We start from the raw sequence: 25,260 nt of genomic DNA, 5'->3' as shown, positions 1-25,260 counted from the left end.
ATATCCGAACCATCACGTTATATAAGACACAGCCCTGGATTGGATTCAATCATATTTTAAGGACAGAAGCCAAGGCGCCAAAATAGCATATTTTCGGTATGATTTGAAACCAGTAAAGATGGGTGTACCACAGAGGTCCTCACTGAGCCCCACTCTCTGCAACATTTATGTTGCAGCTTTGGCTCGGTACAATAGATCCTTTATATTCCCCTTCGTGACTTACGATGATGATATTCAGCTTGTGACTGGGCTAGAAGCCTCACCCAGAGGCACAGTCCAAGTCTAAAACCTGTGTCACTGAAATGGTGTCATGGATGAGCAATAACACTCCAGGTCAATAGGAAAATATGGATATTCTTATCTTAGGTGACACCGTGCTGGATCTGGATACAACCTAGTGACCCCAGGGTCTGGGAGGTCCACTTACACTAGTTCTCTCTGTAAAGAATTTGGGATTGATAACAGACAATTCTTTATCAGTAAGAATGCACATTAAGAAGTTGATTTATTCTTGCTTCTGTTACTTTACAATATAAAAAACTCCTTTTTTTGCCAATGCATTGCCAGAAGATGAGTGATCAGGCCATAATTCTTTTGCATTTAGATTACAGTAATGTACTGTACCAAGACCTTCCTAACTGTGATATTTATAAACTACAGCTATTGCAGAACCTAGCAGCTCATTCTCTGCTAGGATCGGATATGTTTATATGAATTTTTCCAGTTTTATCTGTCTACACTGGCTCCCAGTCAGTAAACGTATTAGTTTTAAGAGTCTCTGCATCTGTCACCATGCTTTTTACTACCAGGGACCTGCATATATTCTATATAAGGCTATTTCCAAGATTCCAACTCGGTCTTTCCCTTCTGGGTGGGCCACTTTGGGTAATATACCACTATTTAAAAGATATAGGCTAGGGGGGTAGATCCTTCTTTTACAAAGGTAGCCATGGGGTTGGTGTTGCACATCCACAAAGAGTGGCTGTGCTCACACAGATCTGTATAGTGTCAACTAGTGATCTTCTATCAAAGCATACTACTACCAACAGATGCAACAAGAGTGACGAAAAATGTAATAATTTACAGCTATGTACATGGCAATGTGAGCACGCAAACACTGAGAATAAATACATTTTCAAAGGCGTGTTTAAAGTTGTCATATTCTCTTTTTATTACTGCTGGCTTCGTCAACCCACATCAGATTTGCATCAAAAACAGCCAAGACGTGTTTTGCCCAAGGGACTTTTTCAAGGCTAAAAGAGCTGCTTCATAACTGAAGCATTGATTAGACAGCAGTCTAGCAGTTGAAGGAATATGGGTTGTCGTAAAGTAGTGATGCAACAAATAGTAGTACAATTAGTCTGTACCAGATAGTATGTGATATGTAGTTGAAGCACTACCATTAGGTGTTGTAAGAAAACAGGGCTTTTTGCAGATCCACACACTTTTCCCCCCATTTGGACTACTAGACACTGGTTTTCAACTCTGATATTGTACTAGAGCCTGCTGTCCAGGCCTCAGTGCCAGTGATCTCTCCCTAAAACAGTTATGTGTAAATTGGCAATCCCAATTGACAAGAACTTTACCCCACTCATAAGTACATGGTACCAGTGGTACATGGGCATGGGTGGTAAAGGGCCCCCCAGGGCTTGCAGCACTGTTTGTGCCACCCTTACTGACCCAGATACACTATGGACAGCAGGCCTGCCATGGCAGACTGCAGGAGCAGTGCAAACTGCTTGAACTCGATTTTAAGCTCACCATGTGTGGCAAATTCAATGTAAAATCTTTGATCTATGCCAGTCTTCTCTATGGAAGGCCTCCTAAAGCCCAGGAGACTGTGTGCATTATATCAAAAGTGTGGGCATATAAATGCAAGCTTATATGACCCTATAGTGTTCTTTACCATTAAAGTACACTATAAGTGAAAGACGATCAATAGGATAAATGGGTTGGCATCCGGGCAAACCCCAGGCTGGCAGTCCCATTATGGTACAGCCTAAATATGTCATGTTTGGTACCAAACAACATGCCTTCTGACCACTGACATTAATCTCATGTCGAGGAGGAGGTGGCATGCACCGAGGTGACTACTTTAGATGCTGCCCACCTGGTTGGTCTAGCTTTACGATGCTCTGGCTGACAGCCCATGCTTGCTGCTGCCAAGACAGGATTCTGACCTCTTGCCAGTCAGTTTAAACACTCCCAGGAGACAGGAACAAAGGTGTGGGCAAGAAGCAGGTCACATCTGGCTAGTGAAATGGCACATCAAGGGGGTAACCTTCAAAGGCTACGCCGCCTATGATATTCATCCAGGCTGCCTCATCACAGAAGTAACAGGCACCCTTTTCCCCAGGCACATTTACACCTGGCCAGATGGAAAATTTGATAGTCAGAGGGTGTACACCCCCAGAGGGCTAGCCACACCTCTGGGGTGGCAGGGTGCTACCTGGTCTGTACAGCCAAGGAAGACTTCTACCATTTTTTAAAAGTGGTAGAAATAGTGGGTTCTGGGTAGAAAAGGTAACCTACACCCTGGGAGGTTGTATCTTCTAGGCAGATTAGCCACTAGGGCTAGTGGCCAATTGGCCACTTGCTCCCACACCCCTAACACCTCTAAATATTCGATTTAAGGGCTACCCCTGCCATCAGAACCTCAGTTCTGATCCAACTTGCATGAAAGAGAACAAGAAGGGACCCGTGTCTGCAACAACAGGATTTTGCACAAAGAAAAAGTGATACACTCTGCACCTGTGGCAACTCCCCTGGAACTGTATGAACGAGATTCAGACTAGGTTAGAGGTCGATTTCCTCAGAGAGAGGGACCCCTGTGAGAGCCAGCTGAAAACTTAGTCTTCTTTGGACTAGTGGGACTAGTCCCCTGCAAACTGCAGGTAAATCAATGCTGCGGAATCGAAGATTTACTAGCCACTGGGCCCTCTGAAGTATCGTCAATTCAGGATGGTCTATTGCACTGTGGGAACTGCAGAGCTGCCTTCCACAAATCTTCATACCGCTTCCATGTTCCCCTTGACCTCAGAACGTCAAAGAATCTCCCTGCTGAGCTTACAGCTGACAAGGCTTATTGATCTGCCAGCCGACACCTTAACTCGACGCTGCACCTAGAGGGCAATCCGCAAACCCTGTGATCAACATCAGCAATAACCTCATTGCCTTGTTTTTGCATCTTGTTCACCACAACACTGTGTAAGCAATAAAAGCTGCTTCCCAGTGGCTCCCATTCAGTCCCAGGGACAGCCAAAATAACTCTGTACCTGGGCTCCATGGGCAAGGTAAAATTGAACTGACTGTTGTGGCCTGGTCCAGGGACTTGCACCACCTTTACCCTGAAACACAACTCGACCTGCAAGTGACCAATTGTCTCTGCTGGTGTTTGCCATTGACTGCAATTATAATTTTTCACTGTATTATTTTGTACTAATTTTACATTGCTTCTAAAATCTATAACTCTGGTTATATGGATGCTATTCTATTTGTTTTGGTGTCTAAATTAAGATGAAAATTCACCTTGGTTATATAAATGTTTGTTGGATTTCTGTTGAGTCGTGTCAATTACTTCTCATCCATGTTGGTACTCTGAAATGCTTAACACATGTTCCTCTAGAAAAGCCTGACTGCTCTTTACATCTCTATCTGGACTGAGCTAAGCCATAACCCACACACCACATAATACTCAACTTTACTACATTGGTTTTATAGTGGTGGAAAATTTAGATTTGTATGGCCTTCTGTAGCCCCCTATTCCAATAGTATATTAAAACATTCTAGGTAAGTTAAGAAAAGGTTTAAAAGGTTTGTGGTAACATTTTAAAAAGGTCCCAACTTCCAATTGAAAAGTTAGGCACAATGGAGCCTGGTACAGATCTTGACTTGTCAGTCAGCCCAGCTCTGAGGACCAGTGATTGGAGGGTTTTGTGCAAAGTATGGGGCATTAACTACAGAGCTACAGCTTAAAAAGAGGAACACAAGACAGTCCTCAGCTCTTAGATAAGAAAATACTAAAGAGGAAGGGCCATACCTCAGAAGAAGACCATGAAGAAGGTAAGGATGAGGCCCTGGCCCAAATTGAGGATGATGGGGTAAAAGGTGAAGGCCCCAACTCTCCACCCTTTCCCAGACCCCATTCACCAGTGGGAAGTGACAGGAGTCACTCTAGTAGAAACCCCTGAGGATGAGCTTGACTTACTCTCTCTGGAGTAGAAGAAGCTTGAACTTGAGGAAAGAAGGGTTAAGATGGGCTTGAAGCCCATAGATGGTGGCAGCAACAGTATTAGGGAGAAGGAGGAATCATTTGACCCTAAGATCCCGAAGGGATTGTCCGCAAGTTAAGTAATGGTGATGAAATTGACAAATGGTTTGTAGCCTTTGAGAGCCCCTAAGTTGCCACTGGTAAGGCCTCTCCTGACCCCAAAGAAGTCCTGAAAAGTCAAGCAGATGTTCGGAATTAGGGTGTCACCCTTGAACTGAGAGAAGAGACAGTAGAAGAAGGGTGTCTGCCGCAGGGGCTGTAGCCCCCCCACTCTAAACAGCTAGGGAGGTTCCAAGAACCCACAGTTGCCCCATAGGCAGCTCAGCCATATGTCAGTGGTTTTCATTGCAGTACTGTACTTGGCATGGGAGGCAGACCCCATAGCCAAATGTAAGTTAGGCTCCTGGCCCTGCTGGTCATTGTGGGGTCGCTCAAGTGTTGGGTGACCTCTATGAGTAAGTTAGGTGTTGCCCCAGCAAAGATAGGGTTAGAAGAGGTGGGCACCTCACTACCCAAGGTAAAAGGGGAGGAAGAAAAAGACAGAGTTGTAGTTAAAGTTCAATTTAAAATAGGTCATGTTTTTGTTGAGATGGCTCAATTGCCCAGTGGGAGTGACCTTGACAGGAGAATGTGAGGAAAGGTAGGCCCTGCAATAATACAATCAGTTTTCTCTAGATTCTTCCTTGCTGGCAAGCCAGGAAAACCCTCTTAGTGCTCGGTGGAGTTTCCTGGAAATGTTGGCTTGGAGAGTGTACAAAAACAGGGCTTTTTGCTGAAGCCACCTACTTTTTGCCCAATTTTGAATACTAGATGAAGGTGTTCAACTTTGATAGTTCAAACTGTTATGTGTATATTGGCAATCCCAATTTACAAGGACTTTACCCCTCTTATACGTCTCGAATATATTGTATTACTGGTACCCAGGGCATGAGTGTTAAAGGGGTCTCCAGGGCTTGCAGAACCTTTTGAGCCACCCAGAGTGACCCAAATATACTACAGGCATATGCCTGCCATTGCAGACTGCAGGAGCAGTGCAAACTGATCGAACTCAACTTTACCTTCACCATGTGTAGCAAAGTCAACGCACAATCTTTGATATATGCCATTTACCACTAAGGATGGCATCATAAAGCCCAGGAGGCAAGGTGCATGATATCAAAGGTGCGGGCATGTAATTACAAGCTTATATGACCCTGTAATGCCCTTTACCATGAACGGACACAATAACTTATAGATAGTGCTAGGATAACATGGAACTGCAAAAAATGATGGATGGAATGCTGAATGATTCAAACATTCTTCCTCAGTCAAGAGATCTGGGTTGAATCCATCATTCTTTTGTCCACTACGTCAACCCAGTTTGGACCCAGTCATATGTAAATCAATCTTGACCCTGTGCCTCATGGGAACAGTCCAGACCAAACTGCCAAGCCAGGTCCTCCCTGGACCAAAAACAAGCATCCTGGGACCGGTTCCAGGGTATGTCAACCTTCTACAGTCAGGCTAGCTTGAATCCAGTGGCACAGTGAGCAAGGGACCCATGTTTGGGCATATCCATCCCACTTAGGGCAAAAAGTGTAACTGCAACAAATGATGGACGGAATGCTGAATGATGCAAACATTCTCCCCCAGTCAAGAGATCTGGGTTAAATCCATTGTTCTTTTGCCCACTACACCACCCCAGTTTGCACCCAGCCATATGCAAATCAGTCTTGACTTTGTGCCTCATGGGACAGTCCAGACCGAACTGCCAAGCCAGGTCCTCCTTGGACTAGAAACAAGCATCCTGGGACCGATTCCAGGGTATGTCACCCTTCTACAGTCAGGCTAGCTTGAATCCAGTGGCACATTGAGCAAGGGATCCACGTCTGGGCATACCCATCCCACTTAGGGAGCAAAGTGTAACTGCAACAAATGATGGACGGAATGCTGAATGATTCGAACATTCTCCCTCAGTCAAAAGATCTGTGTTAAATCCATTGTTCTTATGCCCACTATGCCATCCCAGTTTGGACCCAGCCATATGCAAATCAGTCTTGACCCTGTGCCTCATGGTAACAGTCCAGACCAAACTGCCAAGCCAGGTCCTCCCTGGACCAGAAAAAAGCATCCTGGGACCGGTTTCAGGGTATGTCACTCTTCTTCAGCCAGGCTAGCTTGAAACCAGTGGCACAGTGAGCAAAGGACCCACGTCTGGGCATACCCACTTAGGGCAAAAAGTATAACTGCAACAAATGATGGATGGAATGCTGAATGATTCAAACATTCTCCCCCAGTCAAGAGATCTGGGTTACATCCATTGTTCTTTTGCCCGCCACGCCACCCCAGTTTGGACCCAGCCATCTGCAAATCAGTCTAACATGGGCTGGCAACTAGGCAAACCCGAGGTTGGCAGCCCCGATAGGGTACCACCAAAACTTGTCATGTTTGGTATCAAACAATGAGACCTTCTCACCCGACACAAATCTCCTGTCATGGGAGATGTGGCACTCGTCCAGGTGGCTACCTCAAAGGTTACCCATCTGGCTGCCCCAGCTTTACACTTCTTTGACTGACAGGCCATGCTTGTTGCTGCCAAGACAGCATTCAGACCTCCTGCCAGGCAGTTTGAACACTCCCAGGAGTAAGGAACAAAGGCTTGGACAAGAAGGTCTCACACTCCCATGCTGGCTAGGGAAGTGGCACATCAAGGCGGTGATCTTCAAAGGCTACAATGCCTCTTATATGTATCCAGGCTGCCTCCCCATAGAGGAACAGCCACCCTTTCCCCAGGCACATTTTCACCCATGCAGACTTGAAATTACATTGTCCGGAGGTGTGCACCCCAAAAGGCTAGCCACAACTCTAGGGTGGTGTTACATCTGGCTTATGTCTTGCATTTCCCTTGCTTAGATTTCCCCATTGCTTAGCCACTGTAAGTGGTAGAATGTCTGATGACACCATAGAATGTTGGGTACCTGACTGGTGTGTGGAGAGGCAGTTGATGGCAGGCAGGCTGAGCGACAGAAGAACTGCTCCTGGTGGTGTTTACTATTACATCTATATATCACTTTATTATTAACTTAACCTGAACTAATCTACAATAAATCAAACCTATTATATTATTCTGGATTCAAGGACTTTTAATTGTTACAGGTGGGCTACCTGGTCTGTACAGATGAGGAAGACTTCTGCCATTTTAAAAGTGGTAGAAATAGAGGGTTCTGGTAGCAAATGTGACCTACACCAACAGGGGTGGTTACCTCAGGGGTGGATTAACCACTAGGGCTAGTAGCCTATAGCCACTTGCACCCACACCCCTTCTGCTCCTAAATGTAGGATTTAAGGGCTAAACCTGGCATCACAACCTCAGTTCTAATCCAAATTGCATCGAAGAGGACAAAGAATGGACTCGTGTCTGTGACAACAGAATTCTGCACACAGCAAAATGGGAATACTCTTCACCTGAAGCAACTGTCCCTGGAACTGCATGAAGAAGACTCGTCCAAGGCTAAAGGTGGGTTCTCTCAGACAGAGGGACCCCTGTGAAAACCAAAAGCAAACTCAGACTCACTTGTACTAGTGAGACTTGTCCCCTGCAAACTGCAGCTAAATCAAAACTCCGGAACCGAAGATTTGCTGACCATCTGGCCCTCCGAGAGATCACCCAAATCCAGATGGTCTAATGCATTGCAGAAACTGTAGACCTGCCTTCCACAAAGTTTCAAGTCGCTACCATGTTCCACTGGACCTCTATATGTTGAAGAATCTCCTTGCTGAGCTTAATGCTGCCGAGGCTTGTTTACCGCCAGTCCAGCAATCGACCCCTTAACACGACATTGCAGCTAGAGTGGACTCCACAAAACCTGCAACCTACATCAGCAATGACCCCATTGTCTTGTTTTTGCATCTAGTTCTCCGCAGCACCGTATAAGGAGTAAAAGCAGTTCCACTGTGGCTCCCGTTCAGCACCAGGGACTGAAAAGACAACTCTGCACCCGAGCTCCACCGGCCAAGTAAAATTGAACTGGCTGCCATGGCCTGATCCAGGGACCCGCACCACCTTTACCCTGAAATGCAACTTGACCTGCAAGTGACTGATTGTCACTACTGGTGTTTGCTATTGACCTTAATCATAAAGTTTCACTGTATTACTTTGCAGTGATTTTATATTGCTTCCAAAATCTATAACTCTGGGTTTATGGAATGTACGATAATCCGCTTAGTGGATCATTGATGAGGCGCACACAAGGAGGTTATATTTGCTGTATTTATTCCTCAACAAAAACACCCGACAGACGCGTTTCGGCTACACGCCTTTGTCAATGTCGGTGGAGTAAAGTTTCAAACCATATTTTTAAACAAATCATTTCATGCCGTGAAAAAAATGTGTGTTTCGTAATCAGTGGTGAAAATCGACGAAGGACAAACATGTAGTTGACTAAATGGTGCAAACGTGGGGGCCATTTTGTAGTTCATAGTGAGTTTGCTGAAATTCAATTCATACTCCACATTGAATTCATGAAGTGAGTTTCTATATACATATGTACAATTTCTATTTGCATATATACACATATTGTGCTGTTGACCCTAGTAGACAACATTGATGAAGGTGGGTTAAACATTACATTCTAGCATCTCCCTTAGTCTCGATGGGTGCAAGCCTCTTCTTAAAATTTTTAGTTAAAGTACCACAATAAGTCGGAGATTTAAATCCAACCCCTGTCAATCTAGCCCTGAATGGGCATAGGCCTCGTCTCTTGGTCTCCTCACTAGCCTCCTTGTTCTAAATTGGGCACCCACTTGTATCATGTCGACCTGTTAGCCTATGTCTTCATATCCCACATGTGCAGACTGTTCTTGCAAGTGCAAAGTTGATAGATGTATCCCAGCTTAAAAAAAAATAACCTCTGGGTTTATGTAACCAAATGCATGAACAACGCCCCCCCACCACCCACCCATCCAAACTCTGCCGTCCAAAGTTACACAATCTGTCAAATGTTTAAAGGCATAGCGCGTCATAAGTCAGGGGTTGCTAGCCTGGGGCTAAATTGCAAGACAACATAATGAACACGGTATTCAGTGGTACATGCCCAACCATGCCCTCAAAAACTGAAATATGAAGTGTGCTGTGAAGTCTACATTACACTCCTGTGACGCCTGTGCTGCAAGCAAAACTATTATTTTGAGCCTTGCACATGGAAAACTCTGAAGCACTGTTCAGAAGTGATATTAATATTTCTCGCAAGACTGTGCTAAAAAGGTGTGTGAAAGTACAAATGTATATGCGCTGAGTAGATACATATACATGTGCATACACACACACGTTCTCACTTTTTTGTACATGCAATTTGCTGCCACAGCCTTGCTGTTTAATAGTAATGTAGGTATGTCTTTTGCACAACATTATGTGCAGCCCTGCAGGTTCCAAATTAAACTCTTAATAAGATAGTGCAGTAGGTTCATGCAGTTGTTGTAAAGGGCCTTGTGCAACTTCCAGGGCAGGTTCTGATCCTGGAAGTTTATGAAGCAGGTTATGCATCTGCTGCAAAGGTCTGCCAGTGAACGATTTAGCATAAGCTTGAATGTTTTCACGCCTATAACAACTGTTGTAATCGAGCTGCCAATGAGCTTCGTGGCTAGACTCTTCCCACCGCCCCTGGACCTTCAGTGTACACAGCAAGGATTCTCTTGTGTCTACTGCACGCCCACCCTATGTGATTTTGTGCCTCACCATAGAAGGCATGGCCCCACAGTTTGAAGACGTTTGCTCTACACTTTCGTCGATCTTTATACCAAAAAGGGCCTGCATATTTTCAAGATTGCATTTATATAACACTTACTACCCCTGATGAGGCGTTGAAGCGATTTAGGGTGATTGACACACTACTCGAGAGCCCAAAGTTAGTAGTCAGCCAATTAGCTATCGCGATTAGTCCTGTGCTCTCAGAAAACCATTCCATGCATTTACTCTAGTTTCTTTGTGGTGCATTTATAACTTAAATATGATCACCAGAGGGGGCTAGGTGAGAAGCAAATACTTGCTGGATGTAATAGATATTGTTAGTTTGTAGGGATACAGGTTCAAAGAAAGACAGATTAAGACAGACAGACGTGCTGTTAAGACAGACATGGCATTCAGGAAATAGAAAGGAAGGAGAGGGGCATTCAAAATGAAGAATGGAGAGAGATAAGGGCATTCGCTATCTTTAAACTTGATCTCTTCATTCTGGATACTTTGTTGCCAAAGCCAAACAATGGAACCTGATGCCCTTTCAATAAAGAGCCCATCACTGCCTTCTGGTGTTTAGCAAAGCATTATAAACTTCTCTATTCAGCCTGCAATTGACATTTGCATATATACCTGGATAATCTGCATTTTTACATAGTTAGCACCAGGACACCTTTGAGGTAATCATTGCACTCTATAAAAAGTATAACATAACTAAAGATCAGGGAGTTTATAATCGAATTTATGAGGTAACGCATTGCCGGCTCAAGGGCGGAGCGACTGGTGCCACCACACTGGGGTCTGACTTCAGGGCGTGTCGTGTTTGCAAGGTTTTTTGTTGTTTTAAGAGCACCAGGCATCGCGTTCCTTGCCTCCAATAGTTTCCAGGCAACAATAAAAATGTCAAGATAACTCTGGTGATTAATGTTTTTCCTGGAGAGAGATCTGAGTTTTACTAGTTGGGGTTTTGACTGATCATAACATAGCTCAGAGGATTAATATGCCTGCTGCATAGAACGGGAAACATTGTTTACAACGCGGGGATTATATCGCGATGCTATGACATCGCAGTTTTCACAATGCAAGTCATTACAGTGACTTGCGCTGGATGGTGCTCTAGGACAAGGAATAGTATAATTTACTATCCAACACCTTCCCTACTGTATGTAGACTGGAGTTGGAATAGTAAATTATACTACTTCTAAGTCCAGTGCCCTCCAATGCAAGTCGTTGTAACAACTTGCGTTGTAAAAACCGCAATGTAATGTACCGCGATGTAAATGTATGCGTTGTAACGTCATACATCCGCATAGAACATGTACCATGAAGATCTCAAAGTGCATATAATGAAGCTAGGTGTATCAGTGGCTTACTGCTTTTCTAAGAGACACATTTTTGTTACTTGCAGTTTGTAAGTTAAAATCCTAATATAGAACAGTGAATCATTAACTACCATCAAAGAACTGCATGCACACTGCAAAGTATAGATTAGAGCAAATATTAATATAGCAAAAATGGTTCATTTGGGTAGAAATCGATTCTTATTATTGAAGAGACCCCCCCAACCATAGTGTATCATTTTCAATTCTGATTTAGTGCTTTTCTAGATCAAGCACTCTTAAACTATACTGTCTACCAGTATGGATTACATGTCACTCCTACACCTAGTAGTTCTCTGGATTATGTAACATTTATTATAAAATGATTTACACATGTATGATTGATTGTCTCTGTGTAATGTGTGCATGATGCAAAGTGCTCTGACACCTTACACTGGTAGGAGTGGCACTATATAACTAATTAAATACATCTGAAAGAGAGTGGTTATGGACACTTGGGTACTGTTATAAGGTGGTGGTGAGGGAATCCTTGGTGGAGGTGCTCATTACCTCCACCATGGATGGGGGGGGGGGCGCCAACAAACATTGTCGCACTGGGCACTACCAGTGCTAAAGCCAGCCCTGGGTAACGGCACAACAAAAAGACTTAGAAGGGATCACGTTTCTATCCAGTAGAGGTTTGAAAGTCACTGAAAGCTCAAGCTAGATGCATAGCTCGTCTCAACTCGAGGTCATCTTGGACCTTCAATCCCAAAATGAACCAAGCTTCTGTGTGGCTTCCTCCTGCCACCCACGCTCTGTCCTCGTGTACAAATAATTACAGAAAAAAACAGTGACCTTTAATGTAAAAAGGGAGAGAGAAAGGGATACCCATGTAGTGGCAGAAATGCACATTGTGTGACCAGATAACATGGGACCACTTGGAGAGATTCTGTGGTCCTGGGAAATTATTTTATTTCTCTTCATTATCACATCTAAGACGACCTTGAAATAAGTGATTCCAGTATATGCACTGTACATAAACCTCCCATGTCATTCAATGTTATAATGTTGTTCCATATATGACAAGAAAATAGGCAACGTACAAGGTGCTAATGACAACTGACCTAAAACTAATAGCATTGCCATCATGGTGGAGGTGGGGGCATGAATTTTCTAAGTTCATGTTTAAAAACCATCACTTTTAATAAATGCACCTGAAAGCAGTGATATAATCTTATGTACTTAAGTGAAACCCTTACGCATGTTAAAGTACAGTTTTCAAAATATTTTGAAGAAACGTTTTCATATTTTTTTTACATGATATCCTGATTTACAGGGCTCATGAATGGACTACTATAGTCAAAGCAGAACCTTTTCTCCCTGTTACGTTTTTTGGCTCGCTCACCTGTATTACTCACTTCTGAAGTCTATATCAAAGTGTATCAGAGTGAAAGGATTTGACTTAACATCTAGAGTGACCGACTTTGAAGCTAGGGAACGAGGTTCGAGCCTGGCAGGAGGGTCAAAAATCCTATGATTCTGGGCAATTCACGTAATCTCCCCGTGCCTTAAAAGGAATGCGTCCGTCTGTAACGCAACTGGTGCTCATGTAAAGTGCTCTGATACCTTTGGATCAAGTTTACGCTATATAAAACAGCAAAAAAATAAATAAACCCACAGCAACTGGCATGTAGTGAATGTATTAACAATCTCCCTTCCTGTCCCAAGACACCAGAACCATATGGTTTGACCTCCTTGTTGACAGGCTGGCCACATATTCAAAGTCTATCTTTGGGGGTTCGGTTACAATCCCCTCTGGTCAGATAGAGAAGCAGCATACATTTTGGGAATATTATATTACAATATATTATACTCAAGAAACATCAAAAGTAGTAATCTACCATGTATTTAAGAACGGGGCCAGGGCAGGTTAATAAGGGACAAAATATGCTTGCATGAGTCAGAAATTGAAATCAAACCACTGATAGAATGCATAAGTGCCATTACTGGTTGGATGAGAGAGTGGAATTTTAATCTCCTGGCTACTCCGTTGTTTGGGCCACTTCGCCCCTTTCCTGCTTGTCTTCTGGGCCTTCTAGTCTCCAAGACTGTATCACGGGGAAAGCAAACCGATAACCCCCGGCATTCGGCCAGGAGGGGGAAGCTGACATGGCATCCTCAGCCCAGGTGCCATGTCCTCTGCAAACCATATTCCCTCCTGCCCCAAATCCATTGGTCCTGGTTAGGACACTCCTAGGGGCACTGTGCCACTGGGGTTATGGAAAGGCCCCATTAAGCACCCATAGAAAGACCGGCAAATAAGCGACTTGTATCCATTTTTAACCATGATCAACGAAAGGTAAACAGGGATGGGGCAGTAGAGAATAACCTGCTACATCCAAATCGATGATGCAAGGCTTGGATGAAGCACAGGGCTACACACCCTCTCCTAACAATTTTTAAAAATTGTTTCAGCAAACCTTAAAGTTCAACAATAAGGCTGTCGGCCATACGTCGCTACCAGTCTTGCTGTGTGCTGCTGTGTCTGATCTTTTCCTAAGACTAAGGGCCTCATTTAGAGTTTCGGTGGATCTGAAAATCCTCATATTTTTTCTTAGGAAAGGTTAAAGACCGAGTAGAATCCACGGGATGAAATTCACATACCTTACTATTTCTATGGTGGAGGTATTTTAGCTTGTTGGCTCTACTCCTTAAAGTTTCCTCTGGAAATTTTAGTTTTTTCTGATCCCTCTAAATGCTAAATAAGCCCTAAATTCACAATCGTTTGAAGATTAAAAAACAACCTCAAAAAAGTTTGTGAATACCCATGATCATGCTTGTTTGTATGTGTTAACCAATATTTACAGACAGACCGAACATACGGCATTCACGTACCCACGCTTAGGAGTAGATGTTTTTGTGCAGTACGTCCACCACACTGGCAGAATTTCCATTTGTGAGACTCCTATATAACAGGGTGAAAATCCACTATTCCTAAATCTTTGAATCAGGAACAGGACGATGGCTACCTGTGTAGATGCACACCAAAGCATTGCTAATTTTGTTTACAAGAATGCGCATGTGCTAAATGTTTTTCTCAGAAATCTGTCTCCAATGCCACTGTTGCTGAATACCAAGGCTGCCCAGTCTTGATTCCACCTCATGCCTCTTTATTTGGCCACACTACAGTACCTGTGTTTTATCTCTCTCTTGGAGGTTGTATTTACCCCGGACTTTCTCCCGCTGTCATTGTTTTCCCTATCTTTCTCTTCTATTCTCTTGCCCCTTTTCCCAAACTTTCTTTCTCTTACTATAAGTCTGATGATGAAAAATACTTTGCAGTCCCCGAAAATGAGTGTTGGGAACATCTGCAACCAGCAGCAGAAATTAAGCAGGGATCTACGTTTCCATTAAGCCCACAAATACCTCAGAAACCAGCTCAAAGGTTTTAACTTCATGGTGCAGCACAGTCACAGCAGCTGGTCTGTCACAAGTGCGCTAGATAATATGAACTGTTTCAAATAAAGGTGTCTCACTCCGCTCTCAAACAGCATTACATCCCTCTGACCCATTTGTAAAAAACATTACCTCTGATAGTATAACATTAGGCCTGGAATGGCAGCAAATCTGAGAAGGACATTTGATTTGAGAAGTAACATTTTTTCATCTGAGTTAAATTCACTTTCTACTGAAAATGGATCCGGTACCATGAAGTTTGCCACCACCCTTCCCACATCTTTGTAATCCATTTATCACAGTCTTGGGTAACGGATACATTTGACATTATAAGTTATTAAAGTGCATGTTACAAGAATATAACCTTCACCGAGGTTGCTCTTGCCTCCCTTACAGGTTTACTTCTGGGTCCTGAACCAGGAATCGGACTTCCAGAAGGCTTGGTCTTTGGGTGTCACAGGCATCATGACGGATTATCCCTCTAAACTGCGGGGATTTTTGAATACTACTGACCAGGCGTCCCGACTGGGAGAGGGCGCTAGAAATCAGTGACCAGGGAGAGGAACTATGGCCACTGAAGTCATGACCAGACTGAAGAAGGCACCACGACCAGCCACAGGAGAGTTTGTTGCTTTGTGAGCAGCAGCATTGTGGAATCAGTAGATGTGGGAAAATCAGTACCGAAAGCAGAAAGGACACTTCTGTATAAGAATAAATGCAAAGGGCACTCTACGAATTAACAACTGTGAAGGCTACGTAAAAACAGTTTCATTAGTTCAACTTTCTGTCAGATCACTGGAAATCAGAGTACGCGCTGCTTCAAATTTTGGAACAATTTCCCAGTTGTTAATGACAGGCTTGAAGGATAGCTAAGATAATAAATATTTTAATTTAGCTTTGCATCTATGTTTTTTGCTTTGCTCTTGATGACTGCTAGCACACTTTCTTGCAATATAATTTATTAGCATTTTAAGGATCACCATTACTGTCCATTTATCGGCCAAGAATGTGGTTATAATTAATATCACATCCTTCAAATGAGAGACTATAGAGAGCTATAGATTCACAATGCATCAGAAGTAAGTTTTGTGCATTCAATTTGGTGGAAATTCCTATTAAAAATCTGGTTTAATTATGTGGACTTTGAAACTACTTGGACGACATTGACTTTAGTCTTGCAAAGATACAGAACTTGTTAAACAGTTGTAGGGAAGACATTGACAAGGCCTATTTCTCCAGTGTGGGATCTATACAGACTCTCAAGATGATATATACTTCCATCTTTTGTGCAAGGACAGTGTTATGACAATATGTGCTCCAATGAAAATCTGTCCCTAGTGTACAAGTGACCTTCCTTTTGACACTTCACCAGAACACTCCTCCAAAATGTCTCCCTCGCCTACACTCCCTTTGTCATGAGAAGCTGTAGGACCTCTTAGATATACTTAATGGATTGTACCACTAGTTTCTCGCCTTTTCAGTGTGCTATGGAAACGAACCAATCACACTAATATTGAGGAGAACATTTATTATGTTTAAATTAAATGTATTAAAAGTCAAAACACAATTACTTTAGGTCCAAACTAAGGTAAATAGAATGTTATAAGAAAAAAGAAAAAGGAAAGGATGACTTCTGGTTCAGGAGTTATGATAAAAACCTACACATAGATATCAAGCGGAATAAGCATTGACAAAGCCAATAGGTCTCACTATATTCAGTCAGAGAGGCTTTATTCGAGTAATTCTCATAAAAGCAGATTACATACATAAATTTATAACATCATTAAAATAAATACCTCATTCAAATGACAATTATTTACAAGGCATAAAAAAACATGGTTAAAATATAATATAATATTATATTCACTATATTATGAATGCCGACAGTATTTGTAAGCAACTACCAGCAATATGTTAGTGCAAGTATTTCTCCAAGGGCTCAAGTACCTTCTCCCACTGGCTGAAAACCCTGGTGGGGATTACCGACGGTGTAGCAGAGCACGGACAGTAGACAATGACGCATACTGGGCAGGATGATCCAGCGTGTTGTGCCTGCAAGAAGAGAGAAAAAAGGTAATGCCACTGTGAGAAAATAAAAGAAGAAAATAATATACAGTACAAACATAGATCAGACACTCACCATCTCAGTCTGCATGTTTTTGTTTACGGTAACATCAAGCAAAATGGTGGCTCGCCTAAAAAGTAAATTTTTTGGTTTCAAATGTGTAGTTTGTAGTCTGTGTATAAAATGGTAGGAGTGATCCCTGGGGTTTGTAGAGATGGCTTGGCAAGGAGAAGTGCGAGAAAAATATAGCTTGACAATTTACTTTTTTCGCAACTAATTATAATTTGAATGCCTCACAAGTCATCTTTAGTATGTACCTTGAAACTATCAAAAAGATTCCACCAACACACAAGGTCGTTTGGGACAGGGTCCCATCTCTCCCGGCTGCTCGGATGCCTTTAATCTCAGGGACCTGAGAGAGGATTTCTGGAATTATACAATTCTGCTGTTGTAGCGTTTTTTGCATCATTATGAATTTGCTGCATTTGCCACATAATCCATCATCTACTGCATACTTTGCACAGCATACAACATAACACTCAAATGTTTTTTTCATTGTATTCCAAAACTTGTCATTTGCATGTCCCAGTCTCTGTGTGTGACAGTGTGGGGACACTAGCTTTTTTAGGTCAAGCCTGGGAAACATTCGCTGCTCTGTGAGGCATGCTGTATTCGAGTATGGACTTGAAGCCCCGCCCGCATTCAACCCATATTTTCTATTGGTTTGTGTTATTGTCCCTCGTAAATTCTGGCTTCTGATTCGTTAATAGGCTTGTTAGTTAGCAGCTTCAACTCACTTGAGCCGCATTTACCACACAATGGTGTACGCTTCTAGCTTCTTCGAGGCTCTATAAGTTCAGCTCGGGGGGCGATTGTGCAGTGTAATTATGTGGCGTGTAATTATGTGCCACTGAGTGGTATTTGGAGTGTATGTTGCATTGAGTGCAGTGTAAATATGTGGCGTGTAATTATGTGGAACTGAGTGGTATTTGGAGTGTATGCTGCGTTGAGCGCAATGTAAATATCTAGCATATAATTATATGGCACTGAGAGGTATTATGAGGAGTGTATGTTGTATTCAGTAGAGTGTAATTGTGTGGCATGTAATTATGTGGCACTGAGTGGTATTGTTTGGAGTGTATGTTGCTTTGTAATTATGTAGCATATAAGTATGTGGCACTGAGTGGTATTGTGTGGAGTGTGTGTTGCATTCAGTAGAGTGTAATGATGTGGTGTGTAATTATGTGGCACTGAGTGGTATTTGGAGTGTATGTTGCGTTGAGCGCAATGTAAATATCTAGCATATAATGATGTGGCACTGAGTGGTATTTGGAGTGTATGTTGCTTTGAGTGCAGTGTAATTATGTTGCCTGTAATTATGTGGCACTGAGTGGTATTTTGAGTGTATGCTGCATTGAGTGCAATGTAAATATGTAGCATATAATTATATGGCACTGAGAGGTATTATGAGAAGTGTATGTTGTATTCAGTAGAGTGTAATTGTGTGGCGTGTAATTATGTGGCACTGAGTGGTATTGTTTGGAGTGTATGTTGCATTGTAATTATGTAGCATATAATTATGTGGCACTGAGTGGTATTGTGTGGAGTGTGTGTTGCATTCAGTAGAGTGTAATCATGTGGTGTGTAATTATGTGGCACTGAGTGGTATTTGGAGTGTATGTTGCATTGAGCGCAGTATAATTATGTAGCATATAATTATGTTGCACTGAGTGGTATTGTGTGGAGTGTATGTTGTATTCAGTAGAGTGTAATTGTGTGTGAGGGTTCAGAGTGTGTGAGGGTGCAGAGTGTGTGAGGGTGCAGAGTGTGTGAGGGTGCAGAGTGTGTGACGGTGCAGTGTGTGAGGGTGCAGTGCGGCATTAAAAAGTATACTGCTTCTGTGTTTGCGCTCAGACATCACTGTGCATGTCATAATAGTTGTGGTATTTAATATCATAGTGGTGCTATATCAATAAATGCACATCACGTGCGGTATGCTCTATGCATCAACTTAAATAGTAAAATAAAATACCTATAGGTTGCAATGTGTAGTGCGCTCCGTACTGTTCGAAGTAAGTAAATTTAATAATGAGAAAGGACAGTTTTTGAATAAAGTGTCCTTGAAGCGTTGATGAAGGATGTACAAAGAGCGTCTACTAATAAATTTGTTACCACGAAGTAACAATAAGGAGCCAGTTAGAAAAAAGGGTAAAATACCGGCAACTAGCAAACACACGTAAAGGCTTCATAAATTAACGAAGCGCAATAAATAAAAGTGTCTGTAACCGAAAAAAGTACAGGCTCCATTGATTGTTAATGCAGTGCAGTCAAGTAATGTCCTCGCCCAAAACACGCAAAAACATGCGCATCACGAGGTAACAGACTCGCCAATTGGAACAAACCGTCTGGCCTAGGTAAGGTGGTGTGACTGGAAACAAGGACTGGGCGAGGAGGGAGGGGGAATGCCAGCAGGAAGGGAGGGGGTGGCAAAGCAGCTGGGGTGTTGCTTGTAAACAACAAGCTCTGGCATTGCGCAGAGGGGGCGGGGAGCGGATTCCTTTGAAGTGTAAACCTGCTTGAGTGCGGAGAGAGGCTCACAAGCTGACAAATGGTGTGCAATATGCACACGCTCGCACACATGCACTGTAGGCAATCGCCTAGAAAAGCCTTTGAGTGCATTTTTTAAAGCCCCTACATAATATCTCGCCAACAAGCATTGCTAAAGCAGTGCCTTCAGCGAGACCTAAAAAACGGCCCCCAACGCTGCAAAATCGGCTCCCACCCTTCCAGCCGCCCAGGGAAACACCAGATGCCCACAAGGTTCAGTACGGGCCTTGGAGAATGCTGCAAAGCCTGCAACATCCCGACCACTACATTCAGATTTTAACGCTGGGATGGCGGTGTTGTTTCAGCAGAGCTACGGCGATGGCATACATTGGCTCAAAGAGAGCCTGAACCATATACCACCGCTGTAGCAGCGCCACTTGGACATCGGGTGCACTGTGTACCATGTACCATGTTGCGCATGGCACACAGTGCACGCACCATAGAGCAACTAGAGGGGGACACAACATGTGCCCCCATGCACTTTGGCTAATGAGCAAAATCGCTGGGACCCTTACCTGCCTTCCCGCCAACCATTTCATGGCAAGTTCGCCTGTCATGAAAAAAGGTTAGCGGAAAGGCAGGTCGTGATTGAGTTAACCGTGCTGCATCGGCACCTCCTTGCATCCCCACTGCTTTTCCCCAACAGCGCGGGATCCAGGATCCTGGTGGTGGCGATCGTCTTGTGACGATCTAACCACCATGGTCATAATCAGGTGGTCGGACCACTGAGGATTTGGCTGCCGGACCGACACCGCCAGCACTTGTAATAAGGACCTATGGCTGTGAGGCGGCTAGAGACTGAAGCCTGAGGCAAGGTAAGGAGCATGGGGAGCATAGCTGCCAAGTTTCCCAGATCCATGCGTGGGACTAGTTGGACCAGCCACTGTTTTCCACAGAATTCTTCGACTTGTAGTCTTATTTAACCCAGTGTAAAACCAGGACAACAATTCTAAGGAAAAAACAAGACTGGACTAACTAGTTACTCACGGATCTGGGAAAACTATCAGCTGTGGGGGAGGTGAAGATGTGGGAGAGGCAAGGACAGGGAAAGGAATCCGTGGAAGACTTGGGAGAAAGCGAGGCAAAGAGACAGACAAGGGTGGAGCACTGCCACATTCCATTGAAATTCAAAGGTAACTTCAGCAGGAGGCTAATATGAAATGTGGCAGCATTGTCATCACTCTTACAGTTAGGGGAAAGTATATCTTCAGTGTCCTAGTGTAAACAAAATCAGCCAGTTCCTTATTGCCTGTATTGTTAGGAGTACACAAACAAGAATTGGCAAAAGCAATACGTTTCGCTTATGCGAGACATATTGTTATTGTCAATAGTTGTTTTAAGATGTTGCACACCAGCGCGGTCTGCCGTGCAACATGGCTTAAAGTACATAATAACAGAGCGCTATGATGCAGTCAATGCTGGCAGCACCATAGCTCTTTCTTTTTATTTATAACTGCCTATTTGGCTTTGTTAATCTGTTGTTGATGCAGCAAAAATTGGTTCAACATTGATTGCTCATCACTTACCCAAGGTACAGTCCACTGCACCCTATGTATGGCCCTCTTTTACTGCTAAATTGAGTAAAAGAGGGCATCCTTAGTTTTCGTGCTTGCCTTATGAACCCTGGCCCCATTTTATTGTTGGCAATTTGTATAGTGCAACGTTGAACGAAAATCATTCGAGCGCCAGATTATATTACAGATTGACAAATTATTTTTATTTTAAATAGGGAGAGGGAGATTTGCGGATAGATGTATAAAGCATTTTTTGTTTAGCAATTCGGTATTTGGAAGGGGCACGTTGAGGGCGTCTCTTGCTAATACCAAAATGAAATGGTATGTACGAATGTTTTGCAACCAAAATGCTGTCGCAAAACATTCACAATTTACAGCCATTTAAAAAATGGTGGTAACTTATTTACAAATGGGAAAGTGTCCCTTTAAGAATGGTTGGCATAATCTTTTTTGAGAGCAGACAGTTGTCCCACGGACAACTGTCTGCTCTTAAAAAGTGAAACTTCAAAGTTTCATTTTTTTCTTTTTAAACGCACCCCATTTTCCTTTTAAAACAATTGACAGCGTCTAAATGCTTTATTTATAAGCAAGGACAGACAAGGTGGTCTGCTGACTTCAGAAGGCCACCATTCCAATGACGGCAGCAAATCGCAGTGAGTCGCAAATTGAGTCCTTCATCATTAATTTGGTAGGTCTATTTACTATTTCATTTACCAAATGGCAATCTTCAGTTCTGATGATACTCTGTGTTTTTCTTAGCTGTAAATCCACTTCTTAGATCTTTTGTGGAAAATCAGGGCCTCATTACAATGCCCCTGCGGCGCTGGAACGTCACTTTTAGTGACTGTCCGACAGGTCACACTGCAGGGCCATATCTACAAGGCCACGTAAAGCCACCCTGCTTGGCTTTTCGTGGCCTTATTGTAATGGACTGAGGCAACGCAGCGCGAGCCGCTGCGTTGCCTCACCCTACAATAAGGAAGCGGGCCATGGGCGTTACGGTGGGTGTTCCCACGTCACACCCATGGCATTTAAGGAGAAATAACATTATTTCTCCTTGTTTTTCCACTTTCTATAGTAAGAGGAAATCGATTCCATTGATTGTTTTTGTGCAGGAAGCTGTTCCTTCCTGCACCAAAATAATCACCCCAACACGGACACCCTTGCACCATGGCACAGGGGTGCCTGCGTTGGTGTATGTCAGCCACGTGTGCTCCAGTGCAGGGTGAAAGGACATGAATGTGCTGTATCTCATAGATACAGCACATTCCTGCCCTTTCCCTTTAACATACAGCAGCACAGCAGAAAGGCTTGCAGAGCTGCCCTACGTCAAAAGATTGTAAATGAGGCCCTCAAACTGTTCTACTCACATTATGGGTCTTTACTACAGCAGGACTATCCCTTGGGAGGTAAAGTGAGAAACGTGTAATTACCGTTGAACCAGTTTCTGCTGCATCAACAGTACATTAATGAAGCCAAAACAATATATAAATATTAAAAAAGCACTATGGCATGGCCAGCGGTGTCCATTCAATAGTGCTTGGTCTTTTGTTTACTTTTAGACGAATGGCACAGCGGCTTGTGCTGCCATGCAATATCACTTCAAACATCATGGAGAGATTGGGGGGCATTGGAGATAGAAACATCAAAGAAGAGCTGGGGAGGAAACAAAGAATGGGCAGCTGGAGGAGATGTGGTGTGTTAAAGAGAGTGACGGGGGCAAGGGGAGGATTTAAAAACAATAGACAGTGAGAAAAGGGAAGGTTAACTATATCGCATGGTGGGAGGAAGGGGGGAGGGTGATCCAGTGGAGAGTTGAAAGAGTAGGGGGGGTGGGGGGGTAACACCATGGAGGGCGGGGTGAAGAAGAGGGATCGCAAAGACATGCACTCATAGAGGGCATGCTGAAAAATACAAAATAAAAAAGTACCTGCAGGAGCTTATGGCCAGTGGAAGGACACTGGCCACAGGAAGATGTACTTGGTCCATGTTCCACATTGCAGACGAACACTGAAGTCCAAGAAGAAGCCAGAAGCCAGAAGGAGGCGCTAAACAATAGGAAGCAAGGAAACAAGAGTGACATGGGAGCCAAACAATGGTAAGTAAAGGCAAGCTATGGGTGGGCTCTAAGCCCCTTTAAATAAAAGAAGCTTTCCAAGAGATTTCGAATGCACAGCGCAAGCGCTTTGCAGGCGAAACCTAAAAAGTGATGGATGTGATGCTTGAATTAATCTTAGCCACCGGTAATCACTCTGGCCACATCCCAATCCATCATTATTTTGCACACTAGGTCCTCATGTCAGCTCTGTTTGGACCGATCCATATGTAAATCAGTCTTGACCCGGCTCCAATGGGAACAGTCCAGTCCGAACTGCCAAGTCAGGTCCTCTTCGAACCAGAACACAAGGGACCCAGGACCGGTTTCGCCCTAGTTAGGGTTCATCAGCCAGATATGGCTTAGTTCCAGTGGCACAGTGTGCATGGGACCACGTCTGGGCATATTAATCCCACTTGATGTGACATACTATAGTATACAAAAAAGTGACAGGTGGAATGCTTGAATTAATCTCAGCCACTGGTAATCACTCTGGCCACATCCCAATAAATCATTATTTTGTACACAAGGTCCCAGTGGCAGCTCCTCCTGTGACATTTATCCTGTCCAGCTTGTCCACAGTCCACTACCACTCTCTGTTTTGGCATCCTCTGCTCGTTTGTGTTCTGTTTTGCCTTTCTGCTCCTTTTTCTGTCCTCTGTTATGCCTTTTTGTGCTCTCTGTTTTGCCTTTTCTGCTTGTTTTTCTGTCCCCCATTTTGCATTTCTGCTCATGTTTTCCCCTCTTCTTCTTTGTTTTGCTTTTCTGCTCATTTTTCTGCCCTTTGTTTTGCCTTTTTTGCTTGTTTATCTGCTTTGTGTTTTGCCCTCTTCTGCTCTGTTTTGCCTTTTTTCTGCCTTCTTGTTTTTGTCTTTTTCTGCTCTTGTCTTCCTTCTTCCTGTCATTTTCCTCATTGAACCACCCAGTGACCCGCCCTCCCCCAGAACCTACTTAATGGAGGCCGCAGAGTGACCCCATTGAGCAGGTCCTCGTGCCATCACCCCCTGCGATAGTACTCCTGTCCAACTTCCCCACAGACCATTACCCTCCACTGCCTGTCTACCTGCTGCCCTCTGTTTGTGCCTCCTCTTTTTGTTTCTTGTTCTGTTATGCCTGTGCTACTTGTTTTTGTGACCTCTGGTTTGTCTTTCTCTGCACGTTTTTGTGCCCCCTGTTTTGCTTTTTCTGCTTGTTTTTCTTTTCTGCCTCTTCTTCTAGTGTTACTGCCCTCTGTTTTGCCTTTTCTGCTAATTTTTCTGCACACCATTTAGACTTTCTGCTCGTTTTTCTGCCCTCTGTTTTGCCTTCTTATGTTCCATGTTGCCTTTTCTGCTTGGTTTTTTGCCTCTTCTTTTCTGCTCTGTTTTCTGCCCTCTATTTTGCCCTCATCTGCTCTGTTTTGTCTTTTCTTGTTTTTCGGCCCTCTGTTTTGCCTTTTCTGCTTGCTCATTTTACTGCCCCTTGTTACAACTGGGGGTCTCTAGTTGGCTGAGGTAGGTACCTTAGGCCAAATAGGGATCTTTGCTTCTAAGTCAGGGAAAGGAAGGACACCTTCTCAGATAGCCGTCGTTGTGCCTTTCTGCTCCTTTTTCTGTCCTCTGCTTTGCCTTTTTCTGCTCTCTGTTTTGCCTTTTCTGCTTGTTTTTCTGTCCCCCATTTTGCATTTCTGCTCATGTTTTGCCCTCTTCTTCTTTGTTTTGCTCTTTCTGCTAATTTTTCTGCCCTTTGTTTTGCCTTTTTTGCTTGTTTTTCTCCCTTGTGTTTTGTCCTCTTCTGCTCTGTTTTGCCTTTTTCTGCCTTCTTGTTTTGGCTTTTTTCTGCTCATGTCTTCCCTCTTCCTGTCATTTCCTCATTGAGCCACCCAGTGACCTGCCATCCCCAGAACCTACGTAATGGAGGCCGCATAGCGACCCCATTGAGCAGGTCCTCATGCCATCACCCCCTGCGATAGTACTCCTGTCCAACCTGCCCACAGACCATTACCCTCCACTGCCTGTCAACCTGCTGCCCTCTGTTTGTGCCTCCTCTGTTTGTTTCTTGTTCCGTTATGCCTTTGCTACTTGTTTTTGTGACCTCTGTTTTGTCTTTCTCTGCACGTTTTTGTGCCCCCTGTTTTGCTTTTTCTGCTTGTTTTTCTGCCTCTTCTTCTAGTGTTACTGCCCTCTGTTTTGCCTTTTCTGCTAATTTTCCGCTCACCATTTAGCCTTTTCTGCTCGTTTTT

General features: G+C 43.6%; 1 protein-coding gene across 2 annotated transcripts in view; it reads left to right on the top strand.

Moving 5' to 3' along the window:
• LOC147705702 (lysophospholipase D GDPD1-like) overlaps window positions 1-15,897 on the top strand; it is a 202,768-nt gene extending 186,871 nt beyond the window's left edge. For both annotated transcript variants that reach the window (XM_086932126.1, XM_086932127.1), the window contains exon 10: window positions 15,155-15,897. In XM_086932126.1, the coding sequence (XP_086788252.1) occupies window positions 15,155-15,310 (156 nt within the window). In that variant the 3' untranslated portion in view covers window positions 15,311-15,897. The remainder of the gene's footprint in view (window positions 1-15,154) is intronic.
• Window positions 15,898-25,260: the final 9,363 nt, after the last annotated feature.

Source organism: Lissotriton vulgaris, chromosome 7 (assembly GCF_964263255.1).
Source record: "Lissotriton vulgaris chromosome 7, aLisVul1.2, whole genome shotgun sequence".
Taxonomy (NCBI): Eukaryota; Metazoa; Chordata; class Amphibia; order Caudata; family Salamandridae; genus Lissotriton; species Lissotriton vulgaris.
The sequence above is the reverse complement of the archived record's forward strand: the minus strand, read 5'-3'. Positions and strand labels throughout refer to the sequence as shown.